At 43.0% G+C, this 27,748-nt stretch overlaps 2 protein-coding genes across 2 annotated transcripts; one reads left to right on the plus strand and one right to left on the minus strand.

Annotated features, from left to right (window-relative positions):
• Positions 1–6,755: 6,755 nt before the first annotated feature.
• On the plus strand, positions 6,756–12,068 carry lacc1 (laccase (multicopper oxidoreductase) domain containing 1). The gene is made up of 5 exons (XM_073473012.1): positions 6,756–7,407; positions 9,116–9,294; positions 9,687–9,852; positions 9,974–10,199; positions 11,487–12,068. Exons 1-5 carry the CDS (start codon positions 6,909–6,911, stop codon positions 11,686–11,688), a joined length of 1,272 nt encoding a protein of 423 aa, XP_073329113.1. The 5' UTR covers positions 6,756–6,908; the 3' UTR covers positions 11,689–12,068.
• Positions 12,069–12,499: 431 nt separating this feature from the next.
• lmln (leishmanolysin-like (metallopeptidase M8 family)) lies at positions 12,500–27,410 on the minus strand. Its single transcript, XM_073473939.1, has 17 exons — positions 26,911–27,410; positions 25,580–25,683; positions 25,392–25,422; positions 24,746–24,828; positions 22,981–23,098; positions 21,780–21,958; positions 21,561–21,666; positions 21,247–21,341; positions 20,807–20,924; positions 20,590–20,697; positions 20,323–20,510; positions 19,736–19,868; positions 19,157–19,316; positions 18,716–18,846; positions 14,580–14,790; positions 13,777–14,504; positions 12,500–13,439 (listed from the first exon to the last, which is right to left on the minus strand). Exons 1-16 carry the CDS (start codon positions 27,043–27,045, stop codon positions 14,404–14,406), a joined length of 2,001 nt encoding a protein of 666 aa, XP_073330040.1. The 5' UTR covers positions 27,046–27,410; the 3' UTR covers positions 12,500–13,439; positions 13,777–14,403.
• Between the last annotated feature and the right edge of the window lie 338 nt (positions 27,411–27,748).

The following is a 27,748-nucleotide window of genomic DNA, read 5'->3' on the forward strand; positions in this document are numbered from 1 at the left end:
ATCAGCAGTATTGATCAGCCCGTCCCCTTCATGTGACTCTGCACCTCCTGGCGACGCCTCGACGCTCAGCCGTCCTCCTGGATCCAAATGCTTCACATTAGTTTGACAGAATTTCTTTGTATCAGATATTCTGCTGCTGATTTTCAGCTGTGATCGATCAGAATCAGTTCAGAGGCCGTGATACAACTGATTGTTCAACTTACTGTATGTATATTTATGATCCAGCAGATTTGGTCTCATTTTCAGAAGACCTATAATCAATTAAAATATTGAACCAAACTTCATGAATGTTTTTGTGTTGCACTCATTGATCACAGAAACATGAGAGCTGAAGGAGTCAACTGAAGACTGTTGAATCTCCGGTTTAATTTTCAGAAATCACTCAGTGATATCAAATGATGATAGTCCACTGCAGAAGCAGGAGGAGGAGGAGAAGCAGGAGCAGGAGCAGACCTCCTCTGGGACTGAAGCCCACAGTCTGTCCTCCTCCTCCTCCTCCTCCTCCTCCTCCTCCTCCTCCTCCTCCCAGATCTGAGCTGGATATCTGGCGCCTCCTCCTGGTGGTTATCGTCTCTTCGGTTCAGACAGCTGAACCTCAGGATCAAAGTACTGTATGTATTAACCCAGCAATTCTAGCCAAAATAACCATCATATGGCAAGAGTTAGGCAGTAAGACTCTTTTATTCCACAAAGTGAAGTGAAACCTTTTCAGCAACCATGCAGAGGTTGCAAAATTAGGTAGGAGGAATTAGGAGGTATTGTTTTTTTTTAAGTTGGTGCTAAGTGGCTTTGGATGTGGTACAAAAGGGGGGAAGTAGATCTCAAAATTTACCTTTATGGATAAGATTAGATTAATTTCTCTCAATACAAATGGATTGAATAACCTGATAAAAAGAAAAAGGGTGCTCCAATATCTCAAGAAAGAACGAGGTGTAATCACCTTCCTCCAGGAAACTCATTAGACACAGTGGAACATGTTAAGCTGGAAAAATTAGCTGGAGCTCAAGTGTATTATTCATCTCACACAACAGCAAAAAGAGGAGTAGCAACACTGATTAAAAATAAACTTATGTTTCAAAAAGAAAAATGTATTAGAGAAAGAAGGAAGGTACGTGGTTGTAATTGGTCAAATAGAAGAACAATGGATAACTCTGTTTAATGTTTATAATCCACCTGGAACAGGGGAAGCACCATTGAAAAGAATCTTACAACTGTTAATGCTGGAAGCAAAAGGAATTACAATAATGGGGGTGACTTTGAGTTGGCAATGAATCCAAAGGTAGATACCCAAAGTAAAATGAGACACAAATCAGAGAAAGCTGCTTGTTTGTTGAGAAAAGCCCAAATAGAGATGGGACTAGTAGATGTTTGGTGCTGCCTGCACCCTTGTTTAGGAATGATTTTGCAACAATTTCAAAATGTGAAATATTACCGATATCAATAACTGATCATGCACCAATTATGATGGAATTAAAGATGATAACAGAGAGAGGTGGAACACTTTGGAGAATGAATAACTCACTGTTGATGGATCAAAGGTTTAAGGAGAAAACAATAAGTAGTATTACATTTTTTCTTGAAATCAACGATAATGGGGAAGTATCGGATATTACACTATGGGAAGCAATAAAGGCAACAATTCGAGGAGAAATAATAGCCTACTCATCTTGGAAAAAGAAGAAAAGGCTAAGTGAAAAGCAAATACTGGAAGAAAATATAAAACAATTGCAAAAATAATATGGAATGGGTAAATTAAATGAGGTGCAGATAGAACTAAAAGCAGCAAAAAATTACTTGAAACAATAGAAATGGCAGAGATAGAAAAACAGTTGATGCTCTGCAGACAAAGTTATTATAATAACAGCCCAAAAGCATTGGAAAAAGTTGGCATTTAAATTAAAGAAACAACAAGAGAAATCAACAATTGTTACTATTAAGGATAAAAATGGTATATATAAAAAGGGGCAAATCAAATATAGCTTTATGTTTCAAGGAATTTTATCAGGAACTTTATACCCCGGAATACTGCACAAGAAATAAAAAATTACTTGGACTCATTTAGCCTACCAATCATAAAAAAGGAACAAAACAGCAATTTAAGACATTCAGTAGAAGAAATGGAAATTTCAAAAGTAATTCATAAAAGGGAAAACCGGAAGAAGTCCTGGAAGTGATGGATTCACCTATGAATTGTATAAAGAATTTAAAGAATTGCTGATGCCCTTGTTATGCAGGGTATTCAATGAGATCCTGAAAACAGGAAATTGGCCAAACACATGGAATACAGCTATTTTCTCTGTCATACATAAAGAGGGGAAAGACCCAGAAAACTGTTCATCGTATAGACCAATATCATTATTAAATGTTGACCAAAAAATGTTCACAGCAATAATAGCCAATAGATTTTCAAATATATTGCCAAAAATTATCCATTTAGATCAGACAGGATTTATTAAGGACCGCTTACTTGGGGATAATGTTCGCCATACTCTTGATGTCATAGACGCTGGATGCGGAAAAAGCATTCAACAGGGTGTAATGGCCTTTCCTAATTGAAGTATGTAAGAAATATGGATTTGATGAGACATTTATTAATTTGATAAGAGGAATGTATAAAGGACCAAATTCAAGAGTAAAGGTAAATGGAACTCTCTCTGACACATTTGTTATAAAAAGGGGAATCAAACAAGGAGACCCATTATCACCACAACTTTTTGCTTTATGTATAGAACCTCTAGCAGAAAGAATAAGACAAAATATTGCAATAAAAGGGTCTTAATATAATAGAGGAAGAACAGAAAATAGCATTATATGCAGATGATATAGCCATGTATGTAACAGACATTTACAACTCTTTGCCAGAATTGTTGGTTGAAATTAAAGACTATAGTATTCTGTCAGGATATAAGTTGAATTTGAATAAAACGGAAGCCATGCAAATTGGGTGTCAACTAGAAAATCACTTTAAAAAACAATTTGAGGGACTTCCGGTTGACGATGTAAGAGAGCAGACATCGGCTTCGGGTCTCCCGATCACATTTGCTTAATTTTCTACTTAGACATCGGACTTTCTTTTATCAAACTGTCACAGCAGGTTACAAAGTCATTTCGACACCTTTGACACCAAAATGAGCTGCTCTAAACTTAAGAAAAGTGGCGCACAAACTCCAGTTGTAACACGAGCCAGCCCTAGCATAGCTAGCAAACTCTCGGCCATGGCAGGTAACGCAGCTCCTGCTAACGTTAATTAAAAAAAACGTGGGTTGGCCAAATTTTTCATTCAAGTTTCAATTCCAGGTCACGTGGCGCAGCAATCATAATTCATTAAAAAACACTCTTCAATGCCACAAACATTATATCTGACCCACACTTAGAGGGTCAAAAGACCTCTTCTATTCCACCTGGAACCCAGTAATGTCTTTCATAAACAAACTTAAAACCCTCCCTGACAATTCACGAATCCACAAGTACTAGATCCTGAGGGGTGAAGCATGATGTTGCACAGCAAGCACGGCCTCCTCATTTATTTTCAAGCTTTACTTTCAAATTAGCTGCTTCCACTTTCTTTTCTTTTTCTCTTTGTTTAATTCTTTATGCATGTTGAATGATACCTCTACCTATCAATATCATAACCTTTATTTATTTATTTATTTACTTATTTAATCTCCTTAGACTGGGATGCACTGGATGTTGTAGGGTGGGGGGAAGGGTGGGTGGTGGGGGGGTTGTATTTGTTTGTGTTCTGTGAAAATCCAAAAGTATTGTCCTTTTATAACTGTCTTTCTGTACCTTGCACTCAATAAAAAGATAGTTAAAAATAAATAAATAAATAAAATTTGATTTTAAATGGGACCAAAACAAATTAAGATACTTGGGAGTGAATTTATCAAATAAATTGGATAATTTATATGCTTACAATTATGGAAAATTGTAAAAATCAGTAAAACAAGATCTACAAAAGGTGGAAATATTTACCTTTATCATTATTGGAAAAAATTAGTGTTCTTAAAATGAATGTTTTGCCACGTTTTTTATTTTTCTTCCAGAATCTACCCTTGTACATACCACGGAAATGTTTCAAATATTGGGAAAATCTGCTGAGAAGGTTCATATGGGATGAGAAGAAACCAAGGGTCAAACTTAAAATTATACAGCGAAAAAGAAGTGAAGAGGGACTCGCATTACCTAATTTAACAAATTACTTTTATGCTGCACAAGTAAAAATCAATAGTAGTAATGATCAACAAAAACTTGGGTCCCAAATGGAAAACTATAGAGAGTAAATCAGTAGGCTCCTTTCACACACTGATCTCTTCAAGTCAAATGAAAGCAAATTGTTTTACACTGAATAATATAGTTAGAATTTGGAAAACACTGTGTAAAATAACAAATGTTAAAGACAGAGAGCTGATTTGTTTGAGAGAAATACAGGAAGACCCACTTTTTATTCCAAACAAGATAGACGATGCTTTCAAAATCTGGGGAAACAGGTGTCTCACATTGTACTGTCAAATGTATTGTAATAAAGGAATCGAGTCATTTGATAATATAGCTAATACATATCAGCTCCCAAGAGTCATTTTTACAGATACTTACAAGTAAGAAATTATTTAAATAAAAATGTCCAATTATCAAGTCGTGAAAACCTCCATCCATTAATTGCATGTATGGTAACACAATGCCAGAGTAAAAACACACACCAGATAATTAGACAAATTTATCAAATATTACAATGCAATGAAATTGAGGACTTGAACGGTATCAAAGAGAAATGGGAGAAGGAGTTAAAAATAAGAATATTAGACAGCAAGTGGAAGCAAAGCTTTAAAGACATTGTAGCCCACATAAGATCTCCCTTCTGGCAGGAGTACGCATGGAAGATGAATTTAAGGTATTTCCAAACACCACTGACAACTTTTAAATATACGCAATCGAGCACCAATTGCTGGAGGGGATGTGGGACAAACAACGCAGATTACTTACTTACTTTTTTTTTTACATGTAATAAATTGCAAGAATATTGGACAGATGTCCTAAAACAGATAAAGAGTATTTTTGGAAAAGAAGTGATTTTACAAAAACATAACATACTACTGGGTATACGACCTGAAGTATTACAGAAAGAACATATATACTTCTTTGAAGCTCTGAGAACCACACCACTTAAACAGATAACAAGGAAATGGAAAAAAAATGAACCACCTAAGATAAGCAAGTGGTTAGAAACTTTGGAAGAAATGGACAGAATGGAAAAAGTTTCTTATAGGGTCATTAATAAGGAAAAGCTATTTGAAAAGAAATGGGCCCTTTATCAGTTTATTAGTTAAGGTAATAGGAACAGCACTTAAGAGGCAAAAAAAAGAAGGAAGGAAGGGGAAAGGGAAAAAAGAAAAAAAGAAAAGAAAGGGAAGGAAAGGGGAAAAAAATAATAATTTAAGTTAATAATAACAATAAGTGGAAAAAGCCAAAGGACATTATTATTACTATCATTGTTTATTTCTAATGGATTTATTTATTTATCATTATTGATTTTTTTTTTTTCTGTATGTATACATTCATGAATGTAATCAATTGTTTATTGAAATCAATTGTATACAGAAAGCCCAAGAGGTCCTTTTTTATTTTATTGTTATTATTATTATTACTGTTATTAACAATGGTGGTGGGATGGGGAAATAGGGATGGAGACTGTAAACAAAAAACAAAAATGTGTTCAAAGAAATGTAGACTATGTGATTATTTAAAGCAAGCCGAAATGAACGCAAGTATAAAATAATAATAATAATAATAATAATAATAAAAGTATTTCTACTGTTCATGTGACTCCACTTCATGTTTCTACTTTAATATGAAGAGTTAAATATCTCGTGTTTTGTTTCAAATCAAACTATTGACAGCTGAAACCATCAGTCCTTCAATCAATCAATCAATCAATCAATCAATGATCAACTCTATTGATGATGTTTTCATTGATTTTCCTGTAATCTGTCTGGTTCAGCTTTTCCTTGAATCATGTGAATCTGTTCTGTGGAGCTCAAACCACAACGAAACAGCCTCACTGAAGCAGAAGCACCGAAGATCTATTGATCTTCACTTATTGTGTCAGCAGCTGAGAGATTTAGACCGCGTGTTCCAGTGAAACCACAGTGTGTCTGAACTGTTCGGGTCAGACGACATGTTTCAGTACCGACCACCAGGACCGTGTTCAGACTCATCATGCTGACACAGCAGCTTACAAACAGCCCGGGAACTTCCTGCAGTCATCAGGTCACACACACACACACACACACACACACACACACACACACACACACACACACACACACACACACACACACACGCACGCACACGCACGCACACACGCACACACACACACACGTGATCATGTCGTAGACTTTCTCTAAAAATTCATGTAAAACTTGTACAATCCTGCAGCTGTACTCTGATTACTTTCTGACTCTCTGTACGTGTACTCTGATTACTTTCTGACTGTATGAGTACTCTCAGACTCTGAGGATCATTGACAACATGTGTTCATGTTCACAGTCATCAGATCAATAACAAGAAATCACTTTTTATTTTCAGACATTAATATCTGCACTAGTTTTCACTCTGTGTGTGCATGCGTGCGCGCGTGTGTGCGTGTGTGTGTGTGTGTGTGTGTGTGTGTGTGTGTGTGCGTGCGTGCGTGTGTGCGTGCTGCTCACGGCTCTGCTGGGTCATCCCAGTCAGCAGGTCTGGAGGAAGCAGCTGGTCCGGGACCAGAGTTTCCAGTCTGGTCTGGAGTTTCCACAGAGGGCGGGGCTTGAGAGAAGCAGGAAGTGAAGAGTCATCTGTAGTTCAACATGTTGCTGTCAGTCACACACTGACGCTGCCTCTTCACTCCGGACACACACCGACTGTCCGCGATGACTGCGGCCGTGCTGCTGGACCTGGTCCACGGCTGCTGCCCAGCATGCACCGCGCCTTCTCTGCTGGATGAGTCCGCATCAGACCCGCATGTGTTCCTGCTTTGCGGGACGCGTTTCCGGGACAGAGAAGTCTTTGAAGTCGGCTGTCTGAGCTCGTGCAGGAGCGTGCACGTGCTGGACTCCGGCTCCACCGCGGAGTGTTTGTTCCGGTTCAAAGTGACTGTGGACCAGCTGGACCTGAGCTCGATCCGGGTCCTCACCAGCCCGCAGGGCCAACAGGTGCTGCTGCGGTACCAGCAGCTGCTCTTCACAGCCGTCTACACCTTTGATTACCTGCTGGTGGACACACACACCTGTCCGAGCTGCACAGGCCCCGCCCCCCCACACTCACCTGGTGAGGGTGAAGATGATGAAGATGAAGAAGTGTGCAGGTTCCTGCAGCAGCTGCCTGCTCTGAGAGGGGACGTCACAGTGCTGAAGTCCTCACTGATCCCAGGTCAGTTAACATCATTTAAAACTAATAAATCATCTTATAATCTTCATCATTAATCTGCAGGTCACAAACATTCAGAACAACTCATCATCACAAAACACAAAATGATTCATGCCTTTATTTTCTGAAGTGAAAACAAAAATAAACATTTTGGTTTGATCTTCATGATTCTCAATAAAGTTATTATATTATTAGCACTTTGAACAGATCACCATGGTAACATGTCAGACATTTGTTATTATTTTTATATATAGATATTCACATTTATTGATAAGATGAGAAGTCCAGACTTCATTCAGACTCAATGAACAACCCTCACCAAACTCCATTTAAGTTTGTATCAATTTAAGAACAATGTTAGATGAATCCATACCAAACTCCATTTAAGTTTATATCAATTTAAGGACAATGTTAGATGAATCCATACCAAACTCCATCTGGCTATCTACCATTTTAATAATTGTCATGGCTTCACACAGTCTGCACCTTCACTGAATTTAATTTCACATATTTTTGAGTTTTCTTCTCAGTTTACGTCCATGTTGGTCACCAAGCTTCACTTGTTTTGATGAGTCTCTTTCTATCACTGCTTCTGTTCTCAACCTCCATGAATATTACAGAGTACAGTACCTTGCACATGTGAGCAGGTCTGACAGGTCACACAGTGTCAACTTGGATTCACAAACACTCAGAATCCACTCAGAGCTCGAAAGTGAGCCTAAAAACTTCTAACAATCAGTCCGAGCTTCAGAGTGATTCAGGAAACTTCTTCTGCTCGACTCTGAGCAGGAAGTGACAGACTTTAATGTTAGCGAGGAGGCGTGTCGACCCCGTTACTACATGTGACATCATTTTAAAAGCTGTGGTTGTTTGATAAGGAACAGAAGTGCACTCTGATATCAGGCAGAGACATTTATTGGACTTATCATAGTCTCTAACCTTAGTCTCTGTTCAGACATGGTGTTCGGGTCGGCCCATGTCTCCAGTGAAACATCATGATGGACGGTGACATCGTTGTTTATGAATTTGAGGCAGCCTGTCCCCCCAGTGTTGTCGTGAGGCAGCAGTTATAAAACAACGCTGGTCGACTAGCTGAGGAAGCTAGCTACTTAAGAAAACTGTATAAAAACAGCACGACTGAGAGAAACAGCAGGAACAGAAACACTGCTGCCACAAATGTAACCGAGTGTCTTTGGTTTCTCCCATCTGATCCGGTTTAATAAGAAGATAATAAACGGGACATGGAGACTGATGTGAGTGCTCTGAGCAGAAACATGTACACTGCAGTGTTTCAGTTACTCACTGTCACTCAATATTTCTCCTCCTCCTCTGCTCCCAACACGTTTTCACCTGAGGAGCAGCTCTTAATGTTCAGGAGAAATTCTTAGAAAACTAAGACTGTTTCAGGATTTTATCCCTCTTTAACACGGCTTTATGAAACGGCTGTGATGTATAAAGGCTGATATTACTGTCAGTGTAGCAGCTTCCTGCAGTGTTAACCTTTATGAAGACTGGTGTCAGTCCTGCAGCACGTTAACGGTCTGTTTGTCTGTTCTCATTATTTAACTTCTCACTGTAATCTGTTGACACGCTGTGAAACAGCATGAACTCTCAGATTATTAATTCAAGTTCCATCACCTGAAGACAAACTGTAAAGTTGACAGTTTTTTGAATGGAGGTTGGTGTGACAATAATGTATCTGTTCTCTCAGAGTGTTTCGGTCACGGCTTCAGTACTCGTAGCGGCGGCGTGTCCTCCATCCCGACCCTGTCCTCCTTGAATCTGTTCAGCAGCAGGAGGAGGAGGGACCCCGAGGCCGTGGTGATGGAGAACAGACGGAGACTGGCCCTCCACGCTGGGTTCAACCATCAGGAGCTCCGTCTGGTCAAGGTACCGAGCTGTCTTTACATGAAACATCCTGAAAAACACAAGATGAGAGTCAGCTGATCCTCCTCCTATAACACCATGATGCTTCTGTGTGTCTGCTGCCACCTGCTGTTCATGATGTGACACACAGTCTCTCTTCTGCCTGCTGTGATGTCTGTTGTCTGACCCAGTCTGAAATATATAAATATATATATATAAAACCCCATCAAGAAGAAGTGAGACTTAATGAGACAGACAGCAGTGACCAACCAGAGGATGGCTGGACGTTGTTTTTGGATGTTTTGTGTCTAAAACTCAAAAATATTCAGTTTAGTGTCAAATAAAAGCAGCAGACATTAATATGTGAGAGCATGCAGCTCAGCCATGAGCCTCTGGAGGTGTCATCTCTCCTCCAGGTGAACCATGCCAGTGATGTTTGGGTTCTGGGGAAAGCTGAGCCAGAGAGTTATGATGCCATGGTAACCAATCAGACGGAGGTGGTGTTAGGAGCTCCAGGAGCCGACTGCATGCCCATCCTGTTCGCTGATCCCGTGTCAAAGGTCATCGCAGCCGCTCATGCAGGTCCATGTTTCTGTCATTCATTTACAGACGATGTAAGACACCCTGAAACTATATTTTTATTAGCAGTAGTGTTTGAAAGAAATAATCTAAACTTTGATTACTTTCCATCACTGGTCCTCAGGCTGGAAAGGGACCCTGTTGGGGGTGGCTATGGCAACAGTAGAGGCCATGGTGAAGGAGTTTGGTTGCTGTATGAGCGACATCATGGTGGCAGTGGGACCGTCAGTGGGAGCGTGTTGTTTCACTCTGGAAAGAGATCAGGCGCTCAACTTCAGCCACATCCACCCAGACTGTGTTCCTGATCCAGAGTCAGCCCGACCACACGTCAACATCCGCCTCGCCAACAGGTGAGAACAGTACCGTCACTGATCCAGAGTCAGCCCGACCACACGTCAACATCCGCCTCAACACCATTGACACCACAGATACTGTATGTGGCAGGAGATCCAGAACATCTCAGGCTATAAAAGCTGGAGCGCCCCCATCAGGTGTGAGGCCACGCTGCCGGATGAGCTGACCACATGTTATGTTTGTTTGGAGTTCTGATTGGCTGTCACACCTCCTCTATGGCTGTGTCCAAATTCAGGGGCTGCAGCCCTCGAAGGGTGCATTTGAAGGCCAATTACGTCACAACGCCGTGCGAAGGCTGTCCAAATTTGAAGGCTCCTTCAAATGCACCCCACAAATGCACTTCCCTCTTTTTGGAGGACGCACCGGGACTATCCTTCGCGGCCTGCTATATCCCAAGATCCTTTGCGCACCGCTGCTCAGTCCCGAAACAGAAGAGGAAGCAAGAGAAAATGGCGACATCAATGGGCGCAGACATGACATTCAAATTTAAGTAATGGGTTTATACTCGGTTTTTAGTCATTTGAACATCCAACGCCAGATATGTTAAACTTCAAGGGACTATAAAACCTCCAAATTTCAACTTTCAGTTAAAACATGTGACGCTGGTACTGCTATGGTAAATATAGTTGTTATTCACCGATGGGTTAATGTTTATTTTGTAATGTTGATAATTCAATTCAGATTTGACACATTGTACACACACAAATAAATGTACACGTTTGATAGATTTGAACCAAAACAGACTTTAATGCATGAACACCTGGTGACGCAACCAGGAAACACTCCGAAGGCTGGACCGTCCCATTTAACAACGGTGGACGAGGCCTTCAAGGTCTCTCCGAAGGACCCGGCCCTCGTGGGCCGCAAAGGCCGCGTCCTTGAAGGCTGCAGCCCCTGAATTTGGACACAGCCACAGTGAAGAATGAGGACGACACCGCCGCCATCGGCCCAATTACAAACAACAATGAGAGTTCATATGGGGAGGAAATCAACAATCACCAACTTTATAGTGAATATTATCTTTGTTAGTCTGTATTTGTTTATGTTCTCCACTCAGTGTGAGCTGTTAGCAGTTCCTGTTTGCAGGATGTAATAGATTACTTTGATACTGAAGAAAACTTAAAAACATGGCAATTCTCAGAGTCTGATGATTTCTAAGCAGAATTCTGGAGGTTTGTTCGTATGAGATAATAAAGCTAATGATGAGATAATAAAAGTATTAATGAGATAATAAAGTAATGATGAGATAATTGTTTGTGACCAGATCACCTCTTGGTCCTCAGGGTCCTCCTTCAGAGAGGAGGCGTCCTGTCTCAACACATCCATGACGACTTGATGACAGAGCGACCGTGTGTGACGCCGTGCACTTCCTGTCAGCCTGAACACTTCTTCTCTCATCGCAGAGACGGACCTAACTTTGGCACTCAGGTGGGCTTCTTGTGGATCAAAGAGACAAAGGAACGGGCCCCGCCCCCAGACAGGTGAGCCCACCTGACAGGAGAGACTGCAGCTGATTGGACTGTCTAATAATCAGCAGGTAGAAACACCTGCAGACAGCTGGTGGGACCAAATCAAAACACTTAAACTTCAACTCACGCTGTTCTGATTATATATGTTGAATTTAATGATTGAATATGATGAATAATTAGTGCTCCACCTCTGTTCCAATCATATTAATGTTACAGTTCCAGCTGACTGAGTTTTAGTGAACGGACCAGATGAAGTTCAGCAGCTGCTGCTAATGATCCTTAATGAGGCGTTCAGGTGCAGGCGGGAGGCGTGGGAAATATGGCTGATGTGGGTTAAACGTTCTCACCAACATTAACATTTGTATCCTAAATAAACATCATGACCTCTGAATTCAATGTTTGTCTCTGTGTCTGGTTGGTTCTGAGGTTTTCACATCCTGAATATGAGAGACAGTAAAGTTCTCTGTGATTGGTTGACACATCCTGAAGTCACTTTCAAGGTTTTATCTGCAATCAATAAAGATTTTCTTCAAACAAGCAAATATTTATACTTAACTTCAGGATGGGTGTAAAGATTGAAGCTACAGAAATGATTTAGCAACAATTTAGATTTAGGTGTGATTTAGATCAGAACGTTTCAGTCTCCATCTCAAAACTAAAACCGTAGATTCCTCTTAAATGTCCTGATGTTCAGCTTGTCTGATGTGTTTGATGAAATACCTGCAGACGTCACACAGTCTGGATCTGATGTCAGTACTGGTCTGTAGACAGTCTGTACACTGAATGTGTGAAACGTGATGATTTAACAGAAGACAAACGGACGTCTGTGCGATCCAGACAGCATTTATTTGGACAAATGTCTCAGAGTTGATTTGTCTTAAAAAGCAGCCCTTTTTCTACAAAGAAAGAAACAAATCAAATCAATAAAGATCAATAACATTTGTTTGATTGATGGACAACAGGAAACATCTGGACCATCTGGAGTTTAACTGAAGCCGACTTTAAGATTGGATTTAAAGAGAGTGAGTTCTGGACTCCGCTTCAGTCGTCTTCACTAAAATATCAGACAGGATCTCCTGCAGACAAACAACAGGGTGAAATGCCCCTTTAAAATAATCTCAGTCTGATGACTAACGGTAAAGATGGACAGTGCATCAATAAAACTGTTCATATAAAACTTCCAACAAACAAATGTTCCACTTCCTGTTGATAAACAGTCGCCCAGACTTCCTGTTGACTCATTAAACAGAAACATAAAGGAGGTGGATGGACACGAGGATGAGACGGACTGAAGACAGACTTTATAAATTAATAAAAACACTCCTTCAACATTAAGGCCAGCTCTTCTTCACTGTTTTTAATCCAAACATAATCAAACCATGAAGGTAAACATGAACTAACGAGCTACAAGTAAATACAACAGAAGAAGAGAACACAACATGTGAGGTGAGAACGCAACTCAAAGATGCTCGTTATCGTTATCTGGATCTGTGGAGTCAAACGTCAGCTGCCTGCTGTCACACCGAGCTTCAACTCATCTGGACTGACTTCAGATAAAAAATACTCATCAGTCGTCTCTCCACCATCCACACAACACACAGGCTGGACGTTAACAGGAAGTGATGATTAAAACAGGAAGTTCATTAAGAGGTTCACCTCCTGCTGAGAAACCTCAGATGTCACCGATCGTTCCTCTTCAGGAAGTGAGTTGAGATGAACCTGTGAGAACACGCTGACAGTGAACGCAGCCTTCCTCCTCCACAGTCACTGACCACACACACACACATACACACACACACAGACAGACAGACACACACACACAGTGTTTTAATTATACTGTCCTGTAACAGTATATAATATCTAATGTTAAACTCTTTGATATGAAGCACCGTCAGATTCACTGAGACAACAGGTTGGTCTGAAAACTGAACCAAATCTTATCTACAGTAATAAATTCTACACTGTTATTAAATATTGAGGTCATTATGTTAAAATAAAATAAAGTTTGTTGAACTAGAATCTGTTTTCAGTCCTGTCAGGGTTAATATTCTCTGACATGTTTATTCTATCCTGATGTTGTCTCATTCAGAGGAAGTTCACCGACCTTTCAACTTAAAAGTATGATTGAAAACAAAGTGTAGTGTTATATCCGTCCAGATGCACACAGCAACAGTTGGACCTGAAGTGTCCTGATGAATGGTACAGTTCACTTCCTGTCAGCGAGCGACTCCGTGATGTTTTCTCCGGGTTCACAGACGACAGGCAGCTGAAGTCTGATTCGCTTCATCATCGTCTTCACATAGATCTGATCCAGAACAGATCAGAGATCAGTACTCTTCTTCTTCAGTCACTGCAGCAGCAAGGAAACAGTCTGATGAAGCATCAGGAAGATCTGAAATCAGCTGCAGCTCAGACCAATCAGGAGACAGAGTCCAGCCCGTCTGAGCCATAGAAACGATCTGATTGGTTGTTGATGTTCCAGATATTTTGCACCTGAATGAGGCATCGGTAAGAAACATCCCTGACAGAGAGATGAAGATACAGATGAGGAGGAGGAGGAGGAGCAGGAAGAGGAGAAGGAGGAGGAGGTCCTGAGGAACAAATGAAGAAAACAATGAAGGATGAAGAAGAACTGAGGAAATGTGTCAAAGTGTCCAGCTACCTTTGTGTGTGTGTGTGTGTGTGTGTGTGTGTGTGTGTGTGTGTGTGTGTGTGTGTGTGTGTGTGTGTATCAGCTGCAGTTGCAGAGCAGCAGTCCGGCCAGCAGGGGGAGCAGGTTGATGAGCAGGAGCCACAGAGTGACGACCAGACCAGGAGAGCTGGAGCACGGGTCTGACACAACAAACAAACACAACATCAGACACATACACATCCGTCTGTAAACATGTGTTGACAGGTGACACTGACCAATGGGGTTACTCCTGGAGGTGTTGATGGGCGGGAGCTGGTGGGGGAGGGGGCAGTCATCACAGAAGTCGGTGCAGGCGGGACAGACCAGGACGCCGTTATAGACCCAGTCGTTGACTCTGACGCTGACGCTCAGCAGCTGACCTTTACGGACACACAGGAAGGACCGATCCTGAATGAACACCACCAGACCCTGAGACGAGCAGGACACCTGGAGACATCAGGACAAGTTTAAAGACAGAGTCTGAGAAGAGCAGGACACCTGGAGACATCAGGACGAGTTTAAAGACAGAGTCTGAGACTGGCAGGACATCTGGAGACATCAGGACAAGTTTAGAGACAGAGTCTGAGACGAGCAGGGCGCCTGGGGACATCAGGACAAGTTTAAAGACAGAGTCTGAGATGAGCAGGACACCTGGAGACATCAGGACAAGTTTAAAGACAGAGTCTGAGATGAGCAGGACACCTGGAGACATCAGGACAAGTTTAAAGACAGAGTCTGAGATGAGCAGGACACCTGGAGACATCAGGACAAGTTTAAAGACAGAGTCTGAGATGAGCAGGACACCTGGAGACATCAGGGCTGTATGTATGGAGAGTATGAAGTGTATGAAGTTCAAGATCGCGGCGCGTCCAGATGCAGCAGCCCGGCGCTCTTCCAGTTTTGACTACTTTGTTTTTGCTGTGTTCTTTTTGTGTGTTTTTGCTAGTACATTAGCAGCCGCTCATGTACAGTACAGCAGAGCCGGTCTGCTAACGGCTGTGGATTATTATTACCTCTGCAATAAGGACAGCTACAACTGGGAATTCATACCCCCGGAGATCCGGTGCTCTCCCCCGTACACAGAGCTCATCACCCCCCCACTAAGATGGCGCAGGCGACAGCGGCACAGAAAGCAGAAGAGGGGTAAGAGGGGGGGCCTTTCAAGCTAAGCTAAAGGCTAAACCCCATAAACCATCCCAAGCCTCTTTCTCACCCGGTCGCTAAACAACAAAATGGACGAGCTGCGACTATGGATTACTTCACACAGGCTAAACCAATGTGTGATGGTAATGTAATGGTAATGGAGTTTACATCGGTCACTATCACAGCTGTTTATGTACCACCGCAAGCTAACGCCAGGCTAGCCATGGAGAAGCTACACCACTCCATTAGCCAACACCAGTCGGCTCACCCAGACAGCATTGCTATAGCGACAGGGGACTTTAATCATGCCAAGTTGAAGTCTGTCCTGCTGAAACTCCACAAATATGTGAACTTCCCAACAAGAGAAAATAACACTATGGATCAGGTCTACTGTAACATCTCCAAAGCATTCAAAGCCAGCCCTCTGCCACATCTAGGACTCTCAGACCATCTGTCTCTGTCTCTGATCCCAGCATACAAAACTCTCAGCTGTAGACAAAGACCAATTATGAAGACAGTCAAAGTATGGACTGCGGAAGCCACCTCAGCCCTGCAGGACTGCTTCAAGGACACAGACTTGGATGTTTTTTCTGAGGGGACAGACCTGGAGGGACACACGTCAGCTGTCCTTTCATACATAAACTTCTGTGCTGAGACTGTCAGAGACAAAAACTGTTAAAGTGCTCCCCAACCAGAAACCGTGGTTCAACGGCAAGGTGAGGACCCTGCTTAGGACACGGGATTCTGTGTTTAAGTCTGGGGACCTGCAGGTCTACAAACAAGCACGGCGAAGCCTGAGGAGAGGCATCAATGAAGCCAAACGCAGGTACAAGCAGCGCATAGAGGAGCACTTCAACAGCAACAACTCCAGAAGCATGTGGCAGGGGATAAAGACTCTGACCGGCTATAAGGACAGCTACATAGCCACTAACCTCACAGACCGCACACTGCCAGACTCCCTCAACCACTTCTTATCTCGCTTTGACCGCCGGATTGCTGCTGACACACATCCGGCACTACCAGGGAAGGTCAACGCCATTCAGCTGGACAAACATCAGGTCAGATCCACCCAGCGCAGAGTCAACGCGAGGAAAGCAGCTGGTCCAGACGGAGTCACCGGCAGGAATCTCTAGGCCTGCGCAAACCAGCTAGCAGAGGTATTCACCACCATCTTCAACCTCTCGCTACTACAGTCTGCAGTCCCCACCTGCCTGAAGTCAGCAACCATCATACCAGTCCCAAAGAAAGGTACAGTGAACTGCCTTAATGACTATCGCCCAGGTGCTCTCACCCTCATAATCACCAAATGTTTTGAGAGACTCATCCTCTCTCATATCAAATCTGCCATCCCTGCTGACCTGGGCCAACACTAGTTTGCCTATCGAGCGAACAGGTCAACAGAGGATGCTGTCAACACAGCACTCCACACAGCCCTTACACACCTGGATCAGCCCAACATGTATGTAAGAGTGTATGTAAGAGTGCTCATTCAACACGGTCATCCCCCACAAACTAATCCACAAACTGAGCAACCTGGGCTTAGGCAGTTCACTGTGCACATGGATACTGGACTTTCTCAGCAACAGACCACAAAACGTCAAGATGGGAGGCCGCACATCATCCACTCTCATCCTGAACACTGGCACACCACAGGGGTGTGTCCTCAGCCCCCTACTCTACTCCCTTTTCACCCATTACTGCTCCCCCACCCACCCCACCGACACCATCGTCAAATGTGCTGATGACACAACCATAGTAAGACTGATAACAAATAACGAGTCAGCCTACAGGGAGGAGATTCAGCATCTGACAGAATGTTGTTTGGACAATAACCTGGACCTAAACACCTCAATAACCAAGGATCTGATTGTGGATTTCCGGAAATCCAAACACACAGAGCTTTAAGTCCCTTGGGGTTCACATTTTGGCCGACCTCACCTGGACCACTCACATCTCTCATCAGGTGGGGAAGGCCAAACAGAGACTCGACTTCCTCAGGAAGCTAAAGCACGATCACCTCCCTGACCACCTGCTGACCAACTTCTATTGGTCAGCGATAGAAAGCCTCCTGACCTACTGCTGCATGGTGTGGTTCTCCAGCTGCACAACACAGGACAGGAAGGACCTGCAGCAGGTGGTGAGGGCAGCAGAGCGGAGGACACTACCCCCTCTCACAGACATTTACACTGGCCGACTCCAAAAGAAGGCCAGCTGTATTGTTAAGGACCCCACTCACCCCGGACATTACCTGTTCTCCCCCCTGCCCTCTGGGAAGAGATATAGATCTATCAGGTCTAGAACAAACAGACTGAAGAACAGTTTCTTCCCACAGGCAGTGAAATGCACAATCCCCCTCCTCCCCTTCACCTCTCACTCTCTCAAGACTTTCACACCAGCGCAATAAACCCCCACCCTTGAACTGAAGTACAATAACCCCTCCACTACCACCCCTCACACACCTCATTTAAATAATCACCTGTGTCAATATTCACTTGAACCTCATGTTATTTATCTTGTTGTATATATTTTAATACTATTTTTATCTTTTTTTATACTTGTTTATATTTTATATTTATTTGTCAAAGAGCTGCTATCCATGTTTCGTTGTTTTTGAAACAATGACAATAAATATCTATTCTATCTATTCTATTCTAACTATATGAACTGTATGAAGTGTATGAACTGTATGAAGTGTATGAACTGTATGAAGTATATGAAGTGTATGAAGTATATGAAGTGTATAAAATGGATGAAGTGTATAAAGTGTATGATCTATATGAACTGTATGAAGTATAAGAACTGTATGAAGTGTATGAACTGTATGAAGTGTATGAACTGTATAAAATGTATGTACTGAACTGTGTGATGTATATGAACTGTATGAACTGTATGAAGTGTATGAAGTATATGAACTGTATGAAGTGTATGAAGTATATGAACTGTATGAAGTATATGAACTGTATGAAGTGTATGAAGTATATGAACTGTATGAAGTATATGAACTGTATGAACTGTATGAAGAATATGAAGTGTATGAACTGTATGAAGTATATGAACTGTATGAAGTGTATGAAGTATATGAACTGTATGAAGTATATGAACTGTATGAACTGTATGAAGAATATGAAGTGTATGAACTGTATGAAGTATATGAACTGTATGAAGAATATGAAGTGTATGAAGTATATGAACTGTATGAAGAATATGAAGTGTATGAAGTAAACTGGACCTTGTAACATCCGGAGCCCCAGTCAGGGTAGGTCATCTTTCTGGTGCACTGCTCCATGACGAAGGCTGACTTCTGGTACAAACATACAGAGTCTGGTCCATACTGCTCTGCTCCGTAGTTCCTCCACCAGTCTGAACACACACACACACACACACACTCAGTTACTGACAGTATGGCAGTGAGTTCAGAGTTTATCTTTCAGCAGTGAAACTTTAGTCTCATTTAACGTTTGTATTTTTTCTGTCTTCTGAGTGTGTTGCTGCTCCAGCTGGTTCTCATCCAGTCACCTGGATCAGCATAGTGTTGCGGTGTCAGTATATTGTATGTAATCAGTGTCATAGTTACCTGGCTGGTTCCCAGACTGACACACCTGGGCATACTGTTGTTACCTGGCTGGTATTCAGGTGTGTCAGTATATATTACCTGTAGTATAATAGTTACCTGGCTGGTTCTCGGTCACTCTGCAGTACGAGTTCCTCTGATATTCTCCACTCAGGTGCCAGCTGAACTCCTGACTGAAGGGACAGAAGTCGGCAATCTCCACAGCACCACCGAAGAACGACAGCTGATCAGCTGATACATCAGGGATCCTCTCAAAGTACTGACACACACACACACACACACACACACACACACACACACACACACACACACAGTAACATACATAGTACACAGTGTAGATTACAGTATCAGAAGGCTGCAGTTTGTACAGTTTACAGTGGAATAGATGTGACAGATGTATGTCCTGTCTGTCTGTCCTGGTAGAGAGATCCTCCTCTGTGGCTCCTCCTCATATATTTTAGTCTTCCCCTGATGAAGGTGTTTTGGAGAGTTTTCTGCCTCCACTGTTACGGTGTTACTCTCTCATCCAGGTGTTTCTCAGGTACCAACATTTAGCACCAACTGATTTTATGTTCAACTGGTACTTGATAGCAACGAACAGATTTGGCTCCACCTTTAAAGAGTGTGTGTGTGTGTGTGTGTGTGTGTGTGTGTGTGTGTGTGTGTGTGTGTGTGTACCTGGTACTCCGGCGGCAGCTCCTGAGGATATCTCTGAAGGTTACAGACGGCCACAGCCAGCTGGTCCTGTCTGCAGGTGAGCTGCAGAGGAGATGCTCGCACCGTGTCACAGAACGGAGTCACAGTGTGACGTCTGCAACAACACACACATTACAATACTACAGGTGTGGTACAACACACACACCAAAAACACTACTGGGCTGTATGAGGAAGCAACTTCAAAATGTTTAAACACAGCTGACGTCACTTTCACCAGTTACAGTAAAAAACAGCTCATATCAGCCGAGATGTCAGATGTCAGAAACACACTTAATCAGCATTTAGATAAATGTAAGTGTGGACAGATACTCCTCAGACTAACCCTCTGATAGTCTGACTGATCCTCCTCAGACTAACCCTCTGATAGTCTGACTGATCCTCCTCAGACTAACCCTCTGATAGTCTGACTGATCCTCCTCAGACTAACCCTCTGATAGTCTGACTGATCCTCCTCAGACTAACCCTCTGATAGTCTGAATGGGTCTTTCATTCTCTACAAACACCTGATGTGAACAGCAGTGTTAAACAGTGTGACTGTGACCTCTGACCTCTGTCTCTGGCGGTCCATCCAAAACTTGCAGCTCTTCATGACAAAGTCACAGCCGAGGCCGCGGCCCCAGTCCAGCCTCTGGGCCAGGCTGTAGTTGGCCCGGTACCAGCCACTGTCCTCCATGATGGCCAGAGTTAGCCGAGAGAACACCCGGTTCTGAGTGTGGGAGCCTGTCATCGCCTCATTCTGATGGAGGAGGAGAAATATTAGAAACAAGGAGAAACTCAAACTTTGTCCGCAGTTAAACATAATAAACAGTGTTCACCTCCAGCAGTCTCTTCTCCCAGTGGTTCAGTTCTGTCCCCGTCCCTCCCTGGTTCTCCAGCTCCATCCCCTCTAGGATGGGACAGTTAAAATGTCTGCGAGCCTCCTCCTGGAAACAGACACAAGACCACATTTAGCTCTATCTACTGTCACATGTCGGGGGGAAATCTCCCTTCAGATAAATAAACATGTGTATCCATGTTGAAAGTGATTCTCACCACGACTCGAGGCGTGACGAGGACGTGGACCTGGTGTCGGACCATCTCTCCTCCTCTGATGTCCCACAGCCTGCTGACCCTCCTGATCACTGCCTCACTCCACTGATACAGACCCAGACTGACACACGCACACACACATACACACACACACACACAGTGAATTCTCATATTAAAGCCGATATTCAGACAATAACTGCTGAGTCATGTTGAACTCTCCACTCTGCTGCTCTCATTTACTATCATTAACCTCCCTGTCGTACTGCTGACTGAATTAAATTCATTATGTTTTAAACTCATTAAACTAGATGAATCTCCAGCGTGTTTTCTTAATTCAGTAAACTGCAGTTTAAATTTGAACTGTCTCTGTACCAACATGTGAGGGAACCACACTCATCTCAGCAGACTGAGAAGGTCTCTGATCAGGTGGAGTCTGACATCACCTCTCGTTGAAGGCGGGCAGGCCGCTGGCGAAGCGAGGAGTCAGAGGTTTACCATCATCATCATGGTAGAAGGCAAACAGGCCCGCTGAGAACCCCTGGTGGACGGAGGAGGAACCACACTGACTTCATTTACACAGAACTCAGACAGTCTGTTCTCAATATGGTTAACATGGATCACTACAAAACATCAAGAGGAGAAAATAATTTACATGTGTGGCATCAATACTTGTATAAACTGCATATTAAAATCTACTGAGGGTGAATCCAGCTTCATGTGTGATGTGACAGGAGATGAGACATGTGACCACACTGACCAGAGCGTGGATGATTTCATGTTTGACGGTGGACAGCATCCCTTCAAACTCCTGAGGCTGAGACGAGATCATGGTGGGACACAGGTTGGCGTAGCCCGCTATCGGTCTGAAGGACAGGTGAGACAGTTACAACTTCCTGTCAGTTAGTATCATTATAATAATTAGGGTGACATGATGATGACACGTGATACATCACCAGTCTACGGGTGTTCTCCTCACCTGTCCAGCTCTGCCTCCAGCTGGCAGTAAGCAGCGTAGGCCACGATGTTCTCCTGTCCACAGCGCTCGGTGGTGATCCCGCTGACGTACAGCACAAAGTCTGACCCTTCAACTCCAGGACCATCAGGGGGCCCCAGAGGGCCACAGGACTTCCCTGATTCACTGCACACCTTACATTGCTGAGACAGGAGGTCACAGAGGACAGGTGTATCAGAGGGACGGAGTCTGAAGGTCATTTCCTCCACAGGGACAACACACAAACCTTCTCACATTATAATAAATCAGAGTCTGACCTTCACATTCTGTATTATAGGATTCATATATTCAGCAGGAAGCAGAAGAAGAGATGACACAACTATTATTAGCTCCTGCACAGCGTCTACATGACCCACAATGACATTAACATCCAGTATTAACCTTCTTTTATCCTCCATCAGTCCCTCTGACCTCCTCCTTCATTCATTCTTCTCTCTACTCCTCTGCCTCAGGGTCAGGACTCTATCATCACTGAGCTCCACATGAATGGTTAAACATGGAGATCCTTCACTGGTTCAACACACACTTCAGCAGCAGGAGCTCTCTGGCAGGCCCTCCTGTCCTGTTGTGTCCCACAGGATCAGTCTTTGTATATGTAGTCATATTCTACAAATGAGCTTATTTTTTTTATTGTCTTTATTATGTATCAGTCTGTGACATCTGCTCCATAAAGACTGGACATTAATAAACATTACAGATGTTCAGCAAATAAACCTGTCCCACATCATGTCTTTCAAGCAAAGTTTGACCAAAAGAAGGCACAAAGCATTTTGGTCCAGACTAAATTATCTCAACAGCTATTGGCTGTCCTGCTCCGTCCCGTCCCGTCCCGTCCCGTCCCGTCGGATGTTCACGGCTCTCCAACAATGAATCCTAATAACTGTGGTGATCCTCTTTTTCACCCTAACCCTCATCAGGTCAACACACTAATGTGTCCAATACTTTGGTTTATGACTTTATATATATACTAAATGAATACCTGCAGAACTGATGACATCACATCAGCCTCAGGTGGACTCTGTGTGCACTGACAATTAGCTCTTATTAGCATTATTTTACTTATTAACGATTGTCTTTCTTTGCACGACATTTGTCTGGTATCTTATTTTGTTGATCACCTCGTAACTACAAATAAACGTTATTACTGTCTGTGGCCGGTCCTGACCTGCAGGTGGTGCTGTGGGACGATGACGGGGCCACAGCGGGTGACGTCTGCACAGGCGTCCTGACAGTAACGATGAGGGTCATCTCTCTTCCTCAGGTACTGGTTGGTGGCACATTGTCTGAGACGACAGGGACACCGAGGACTGATGTTAATGAACTCTGTGACGTTGTTACAGAACAAACACACTGTTTCAGCTCTGATCATCATAAAGAAAAGCATTTATTAAAAGATGTTGCACCTTTAAGAAATGTCAGCTGTTAGAAACTATAGGATCATAAAGGCTTCTCAACATCCCCTCCAACTCTTCATGTCCTCAGTGAGGTTCATAACATCCACAGGGGAAACCAGACACTGAGACTCATCAAAGAACTATTTACTAATGATTTATTGATTATTGATTATGATCTTGCTTTCTTCATTCACGTTGTATACCACCGACTGTGTCAGTTCTGAGCCAAACCAATTCATAGTAAAATTTTCTGATGACACTGTCATTCTTAGCCTGCTCACCAAAAATGCAAATTTAAGTGTTCACCAAACTGCGGTTGACAAGTTTGTCAACTGGTGTGATGCGCACCTGCTGCAAATTAACACAACCGAAACTGTAGAGATCCTGTAGAAATGTAGTTGATCCTAGATCAGTTGGTGACCAAAGCCCTGTGGCCATCCATGTCCAAGACATTGAGCAGGTGAAAACCTTTAAGTACTTAGGAGTACATGTTGACAGCGACTTGAGCTGGCGCACACAGGCTGCCAATGTCAGTGCCAGAATCCATCAGCGTCTTCATTTCTTACGTAGGCTCAGAGTATTTGGAGTCTGTAAAAATATGATGTTAATTTTCTACAGAGCGACAATTGAGTCAGTCCTCCGTTATGGTATCACCAGCTGGTTTGGTAATTTAACAGTTAAATCTAGAGCTGAGATTTCAAGCCTAGTCAGAACTGCGGGCAAGATTATGGGAATAATACCCCCCCTTAGTCCACAGGACCTTTTTGAGCAGGCGACTATCAGACAGGCAAATGCCATTTTATCAGACAGTGCTCATGTGTTGAACTGTGAATATGCTCTTCTGAATTCAGGGAAGAGATATAAGCTCCCCTTGTGCAGGCACAATCGATACAAACACTCCTTTGTTCCTGTATCAACCAAGCTTCTTGACAGCCAGAAATGAATGTGATGGTTCTGTATACATGTGTGTATATGTGTGTATATGTGTATATGGAAATGAATGTACATTCATGACTCCAGCTAGTGTATGGATGTATGCGAGTGAATAGATCAATGAATGAATGCTGTGATAGAGTGCTGGGATGTGTGATTGAACCTATATTTATGACAGAATGAATGTTTTGGTAGGCTGACATGGTGATATGGTGAGGGTGATGTGAGGTGATGTGATGCGAATGCTTATGTGAATGCTTGTGTGGATGTATATTTATGGCAGTATATGTGTAGGATCATCCAGTGTTAGTCTGTGTCTATTCCACCACTGTCTTTTAACCTGATGTACGTTTGTACTGCATGTTGTTTTTATTGTATGTCATTTTTGTGCTGCAACTTCTTCCCTATCTCCGAGACAAATTTCTCCCTGGGAGACCAATAAAGTAACCCCTATTCACACTTATGAACTCAAACAAATGTCTTAAGTCTGACTGCACAGACTATCCTGTGAGAGTGTTTGACCTGAGGAGAAACTGTCTGTCTGTACACGACTCGAAGAGGCTCACTGTGTGTCTCTAACACAGAAACCAACAGGTAACTCACCTGCTGAGCAGCACAGGCCCCACCCTCCTCCTCACACTGAATGCTCTCTGCAGGTAATCAATGGCCTGAGGAAACAGCTTATCCTGAGGACACACACACACACACAGTTTCACTGATTGATTGGGTATCCCAGCAGTGATGTCAGGATGTGTGGAGGTACAGATCTGCATCACTGCAAAGAGCTGAGAGCTAAAACTACATGTTAGCTCAAAACAACTCAACAACAACAACAACAACAACAACAACAACAACAACATAAGACTGGCTGGATGTTTGAGCTGCAGTTCCTCTGATGGCCACTAGAGGCTGCCAACAACCACAATTAAACTGCTGAAATCATCAGACGAACCTTTAAACTGTCTAGAAATACAAATTCTCTAAAAGTTGGATCTAAACTTAAGAAAAAAAAACAACCTCTGTGTATAAAGATTTTAGCTTGTAATGTTCCTTGTAGAGGTTTTTTTTTTGTAGTGTGCACACGTGCAAGTTATGGTCATGTTAATCCTTCATGGTTGCCTGGATGAAAGTTGTCTTCTTCTCTGCCTTTACTGGCTCATCTCTGTGATTCTGGCTCATTACTGCCCCCTGTAGAGCAGGAGGACATTAGAAACCTCTGACAGGACAGAGGTGTGTAGGTGTTCCTCACCTTCACCAGCCTCCTCTTGTCAGCAGGAAGTCTGTGGAGAGAGACAGGAAACATCACTGACGTCATGGCTTGTATAACTTTAACAATTAACTGTCAGTTTCTGGTGACCATGATGCTGTTACCAGCTGATATATACTGTATGTCTTTATATATATGTTTATATGTGACTGAGCTGCTGCAGGTCTCACTGGTCCACGCTGTAGTCGTAGATGATCTTTATCTTGAGCTGTAGGTCATCAGGAGAGCTTCTTTTAGTCAAACGTTCAGGCTTCAGGTGCACATGATGGACCACCTGAAACACACAAACACATGATGAGAGACATTTAGACAGACTGAGCAGTTTGACATGTAATAAACACTCCAGGTTCAGGCTGGGTAACATGATCACAGCTGACACTGTGATTTTAATCAATTATAAACTCAGCTGTCAGTTTATCTGCTCCATCTATCTGAAGCTACAGTCTGATAATAAAGTCACAGTGTTCAGCTTTCACTGAGACGTGGTGAGTTGAGTTCTGTTGGGTTGAAACTTTTTGGTCCTTTTTCAGTCTAGTTCAACTTGTTATGATAAAATCCAATACTGGTTTTTGCTTAAGGTATTTTTCAGTGTATTGGTGAGTGACTATCAAAATATTCTTACATATGTTATCATTATTATTATTAGTAGTAGTAGTAGTAGTATTAATTAACATCATACAAAATATTTCACAGAGTGTTTTGATCTATTTTTGGCGCAATTTAGTGTTAAATTTAAACGAGTGTTTTAAACGTGCTTTTATTGTGAAGTACCCCACCAGGAAGTGTTCTTGTGGCTGTTGCTAGGGGAGACAGACAGGATAAAGATGAAGAGTTAAGACTGATTAATAAACACTTTCATACTTTGTTCCTGACAGAAGCTGTAAAACACTGTTTCTGTCATTTCACACATTAAACCTCTGAGTAACAACTTAGCTTCGTCTCCGGCTAACTGCACTGTAACTCTCATTAGGGCAGCTAAGCAGTTAGCTGAGCAGTTAGCTGAGCAGTTAGCTGAGCAGTTAGCTAAGCAGCTAGCTGAGCAGTTAGCTAAGCAGTTAGCTGAGCAGTTAGCTGAGCAGTTAGCTGAACAGTTAGCTGAGCAGTTAGCTGAACAGTTAGCTGAGCAGTTAGCTGAGCAGTTAGCTGAGCAGTTAGCTAAGCAGCTAGCTGAGCAGTTAGCTGAGCAGTTAGCTAAGCAGTTAGCTGAGCAGTTAGCTAAGCAGTTAGCTGAGCAGTTAGCTGAGCAGTTAGCTGAACAGTTAGCTGAGCAGTTAGCTGAGCTGTTAGCTGAACAGTTAGCTGAGCAGTTAGCTGAGCATGTTGCAGCGTTCTTACATTTGATGTCTGAACTCGTATTATACAGTTATCGCGGTTAACTACAGCGAGTGTCACAGCGCAGTCACATCTCAGCTCACTGAACAGACGTTAATTAGCCACCACAGCTAACGTGCTAGCTAGCTCAGCGCCGGTTCCGTCGCCAGCTCAGCCGGACCGGGCTCACCTCGCTGGGAGCGGGGGTTCGGTGTTTGCACGTCCCGTGGCAGCTCGCTACCACAGCCAGGATGGAGAAGATGAGGGCCGAGCCGAGGAACCGGGACACGGACGGCTTGCCATCCCCGCTCAGCCTCGGCTCCATCCTCCCACCGGCCCGGTCAGCGGGGCTCGGCAGCCCGACGTCAACAGAACCTCCGTCGGCCCGGTCCGCTCGGTACTCGTTTCATTCATCGCTCGCAGGCTGAATCACAACATGTTAACATCCCGCAAAAAGTCCTGACGGCAAACAGAGAAGAGAAGAGCCGCAGGAGGAGAAACACCGGCCGGTAGAAGGTAAAATCTCCTGGTTCGGTACCGGGAGTCAGCTGAGAGGACCGGAAGAGACGAGGATCGTCTGTCCGCGAGAGGCGTCACTCAGAGGAATATTTCTGTACAAAAACAGGCACAGGGCTACAAAGATCGTCTATTAACAGTGGCAGTCACTCATCCTGGGTTTCTCTCTGCCTCTTGTCATGGTTGGATTTATCCACTAGAGGGCGCCGGGGTACTTTTTCTGCCAACTGAAACCCACAAAGACACAAAACAAAACTGAACAAAAAACCTTTTGCTAGAAAATGCGTTGATAAAGAAATAAGATTATAGATGACCAGCATCCATAAAACATCATCTGTGAGTATAATGAGGGCTGTTGGTGAGGATATGTATATGGATATATATCTTTGAACACTAAACAAATTTGAACACACTCTTAAATTTAACCGATAAATCTATAAACAATCATTAATATTGATCATATAGTTACAGTCTATTAACACAACGTATAAACTCTTCTTCTTCTGTATTGG

The sequence above is a fragment of the Pagrus major genome, chromosome 9 (assembly GCF_040436345.1).
Source record: "Pagrus major chromosome 9, Pma_NU_1.0".
NCBI classification, from domain to species: domain Eukaryota; kingdom Metazoa; phylum Chordata; class Actinopteri; order Spariformes; family Sparidae; genus Pagrus; species Pagrus major.

Bases quoted from the DNA above. Each gene is read 5' to 3' on its own strand.
- lmln (XM_073473939.1), bottom strand. From the start codon at position 27,045: ATGGAGCCGAGGCTGAGCGGGGATGGCAAGCCGTCCGTGTCCCGGTTC. The intron at 19,317-19,735 runs GTACACACACAC...TGTGTGTGTCAG, and splicing joins AGCTGCCGCCGGAGTACCAG to TACTTTGAGAGGATCCCTGA. The intron at 18,847-19,156 runs GTAACTATTATA...GTGTGTGTTCAG, and splicing joins AGTGACCGAGAACCAGCCAG to ACTGGTGGAGGAACTACGGA.
- lacc1 (XM_073473012.1), top strand. From the start codon at position 6,909: ATGACTGCGGCCGTGCTGCTGGACCTGGTCCACGGCTGCTGCCCAGCA. The intron at 7,408-9,115 runs GTCAGTTAACAT...CTGTTCTCTCAG, and splicing joins GAAGTCCTCACTGATCCCAG to AGTGTTTCGGTCACGGCTTC. The intron at 9,295-9,686 runs GTACCGAGCTGT...TCTCTCCTCCAG, and splicing joins AGGAGCTCCGTCTGGTCAAG to GTGAACCATGCCAGTGATGT.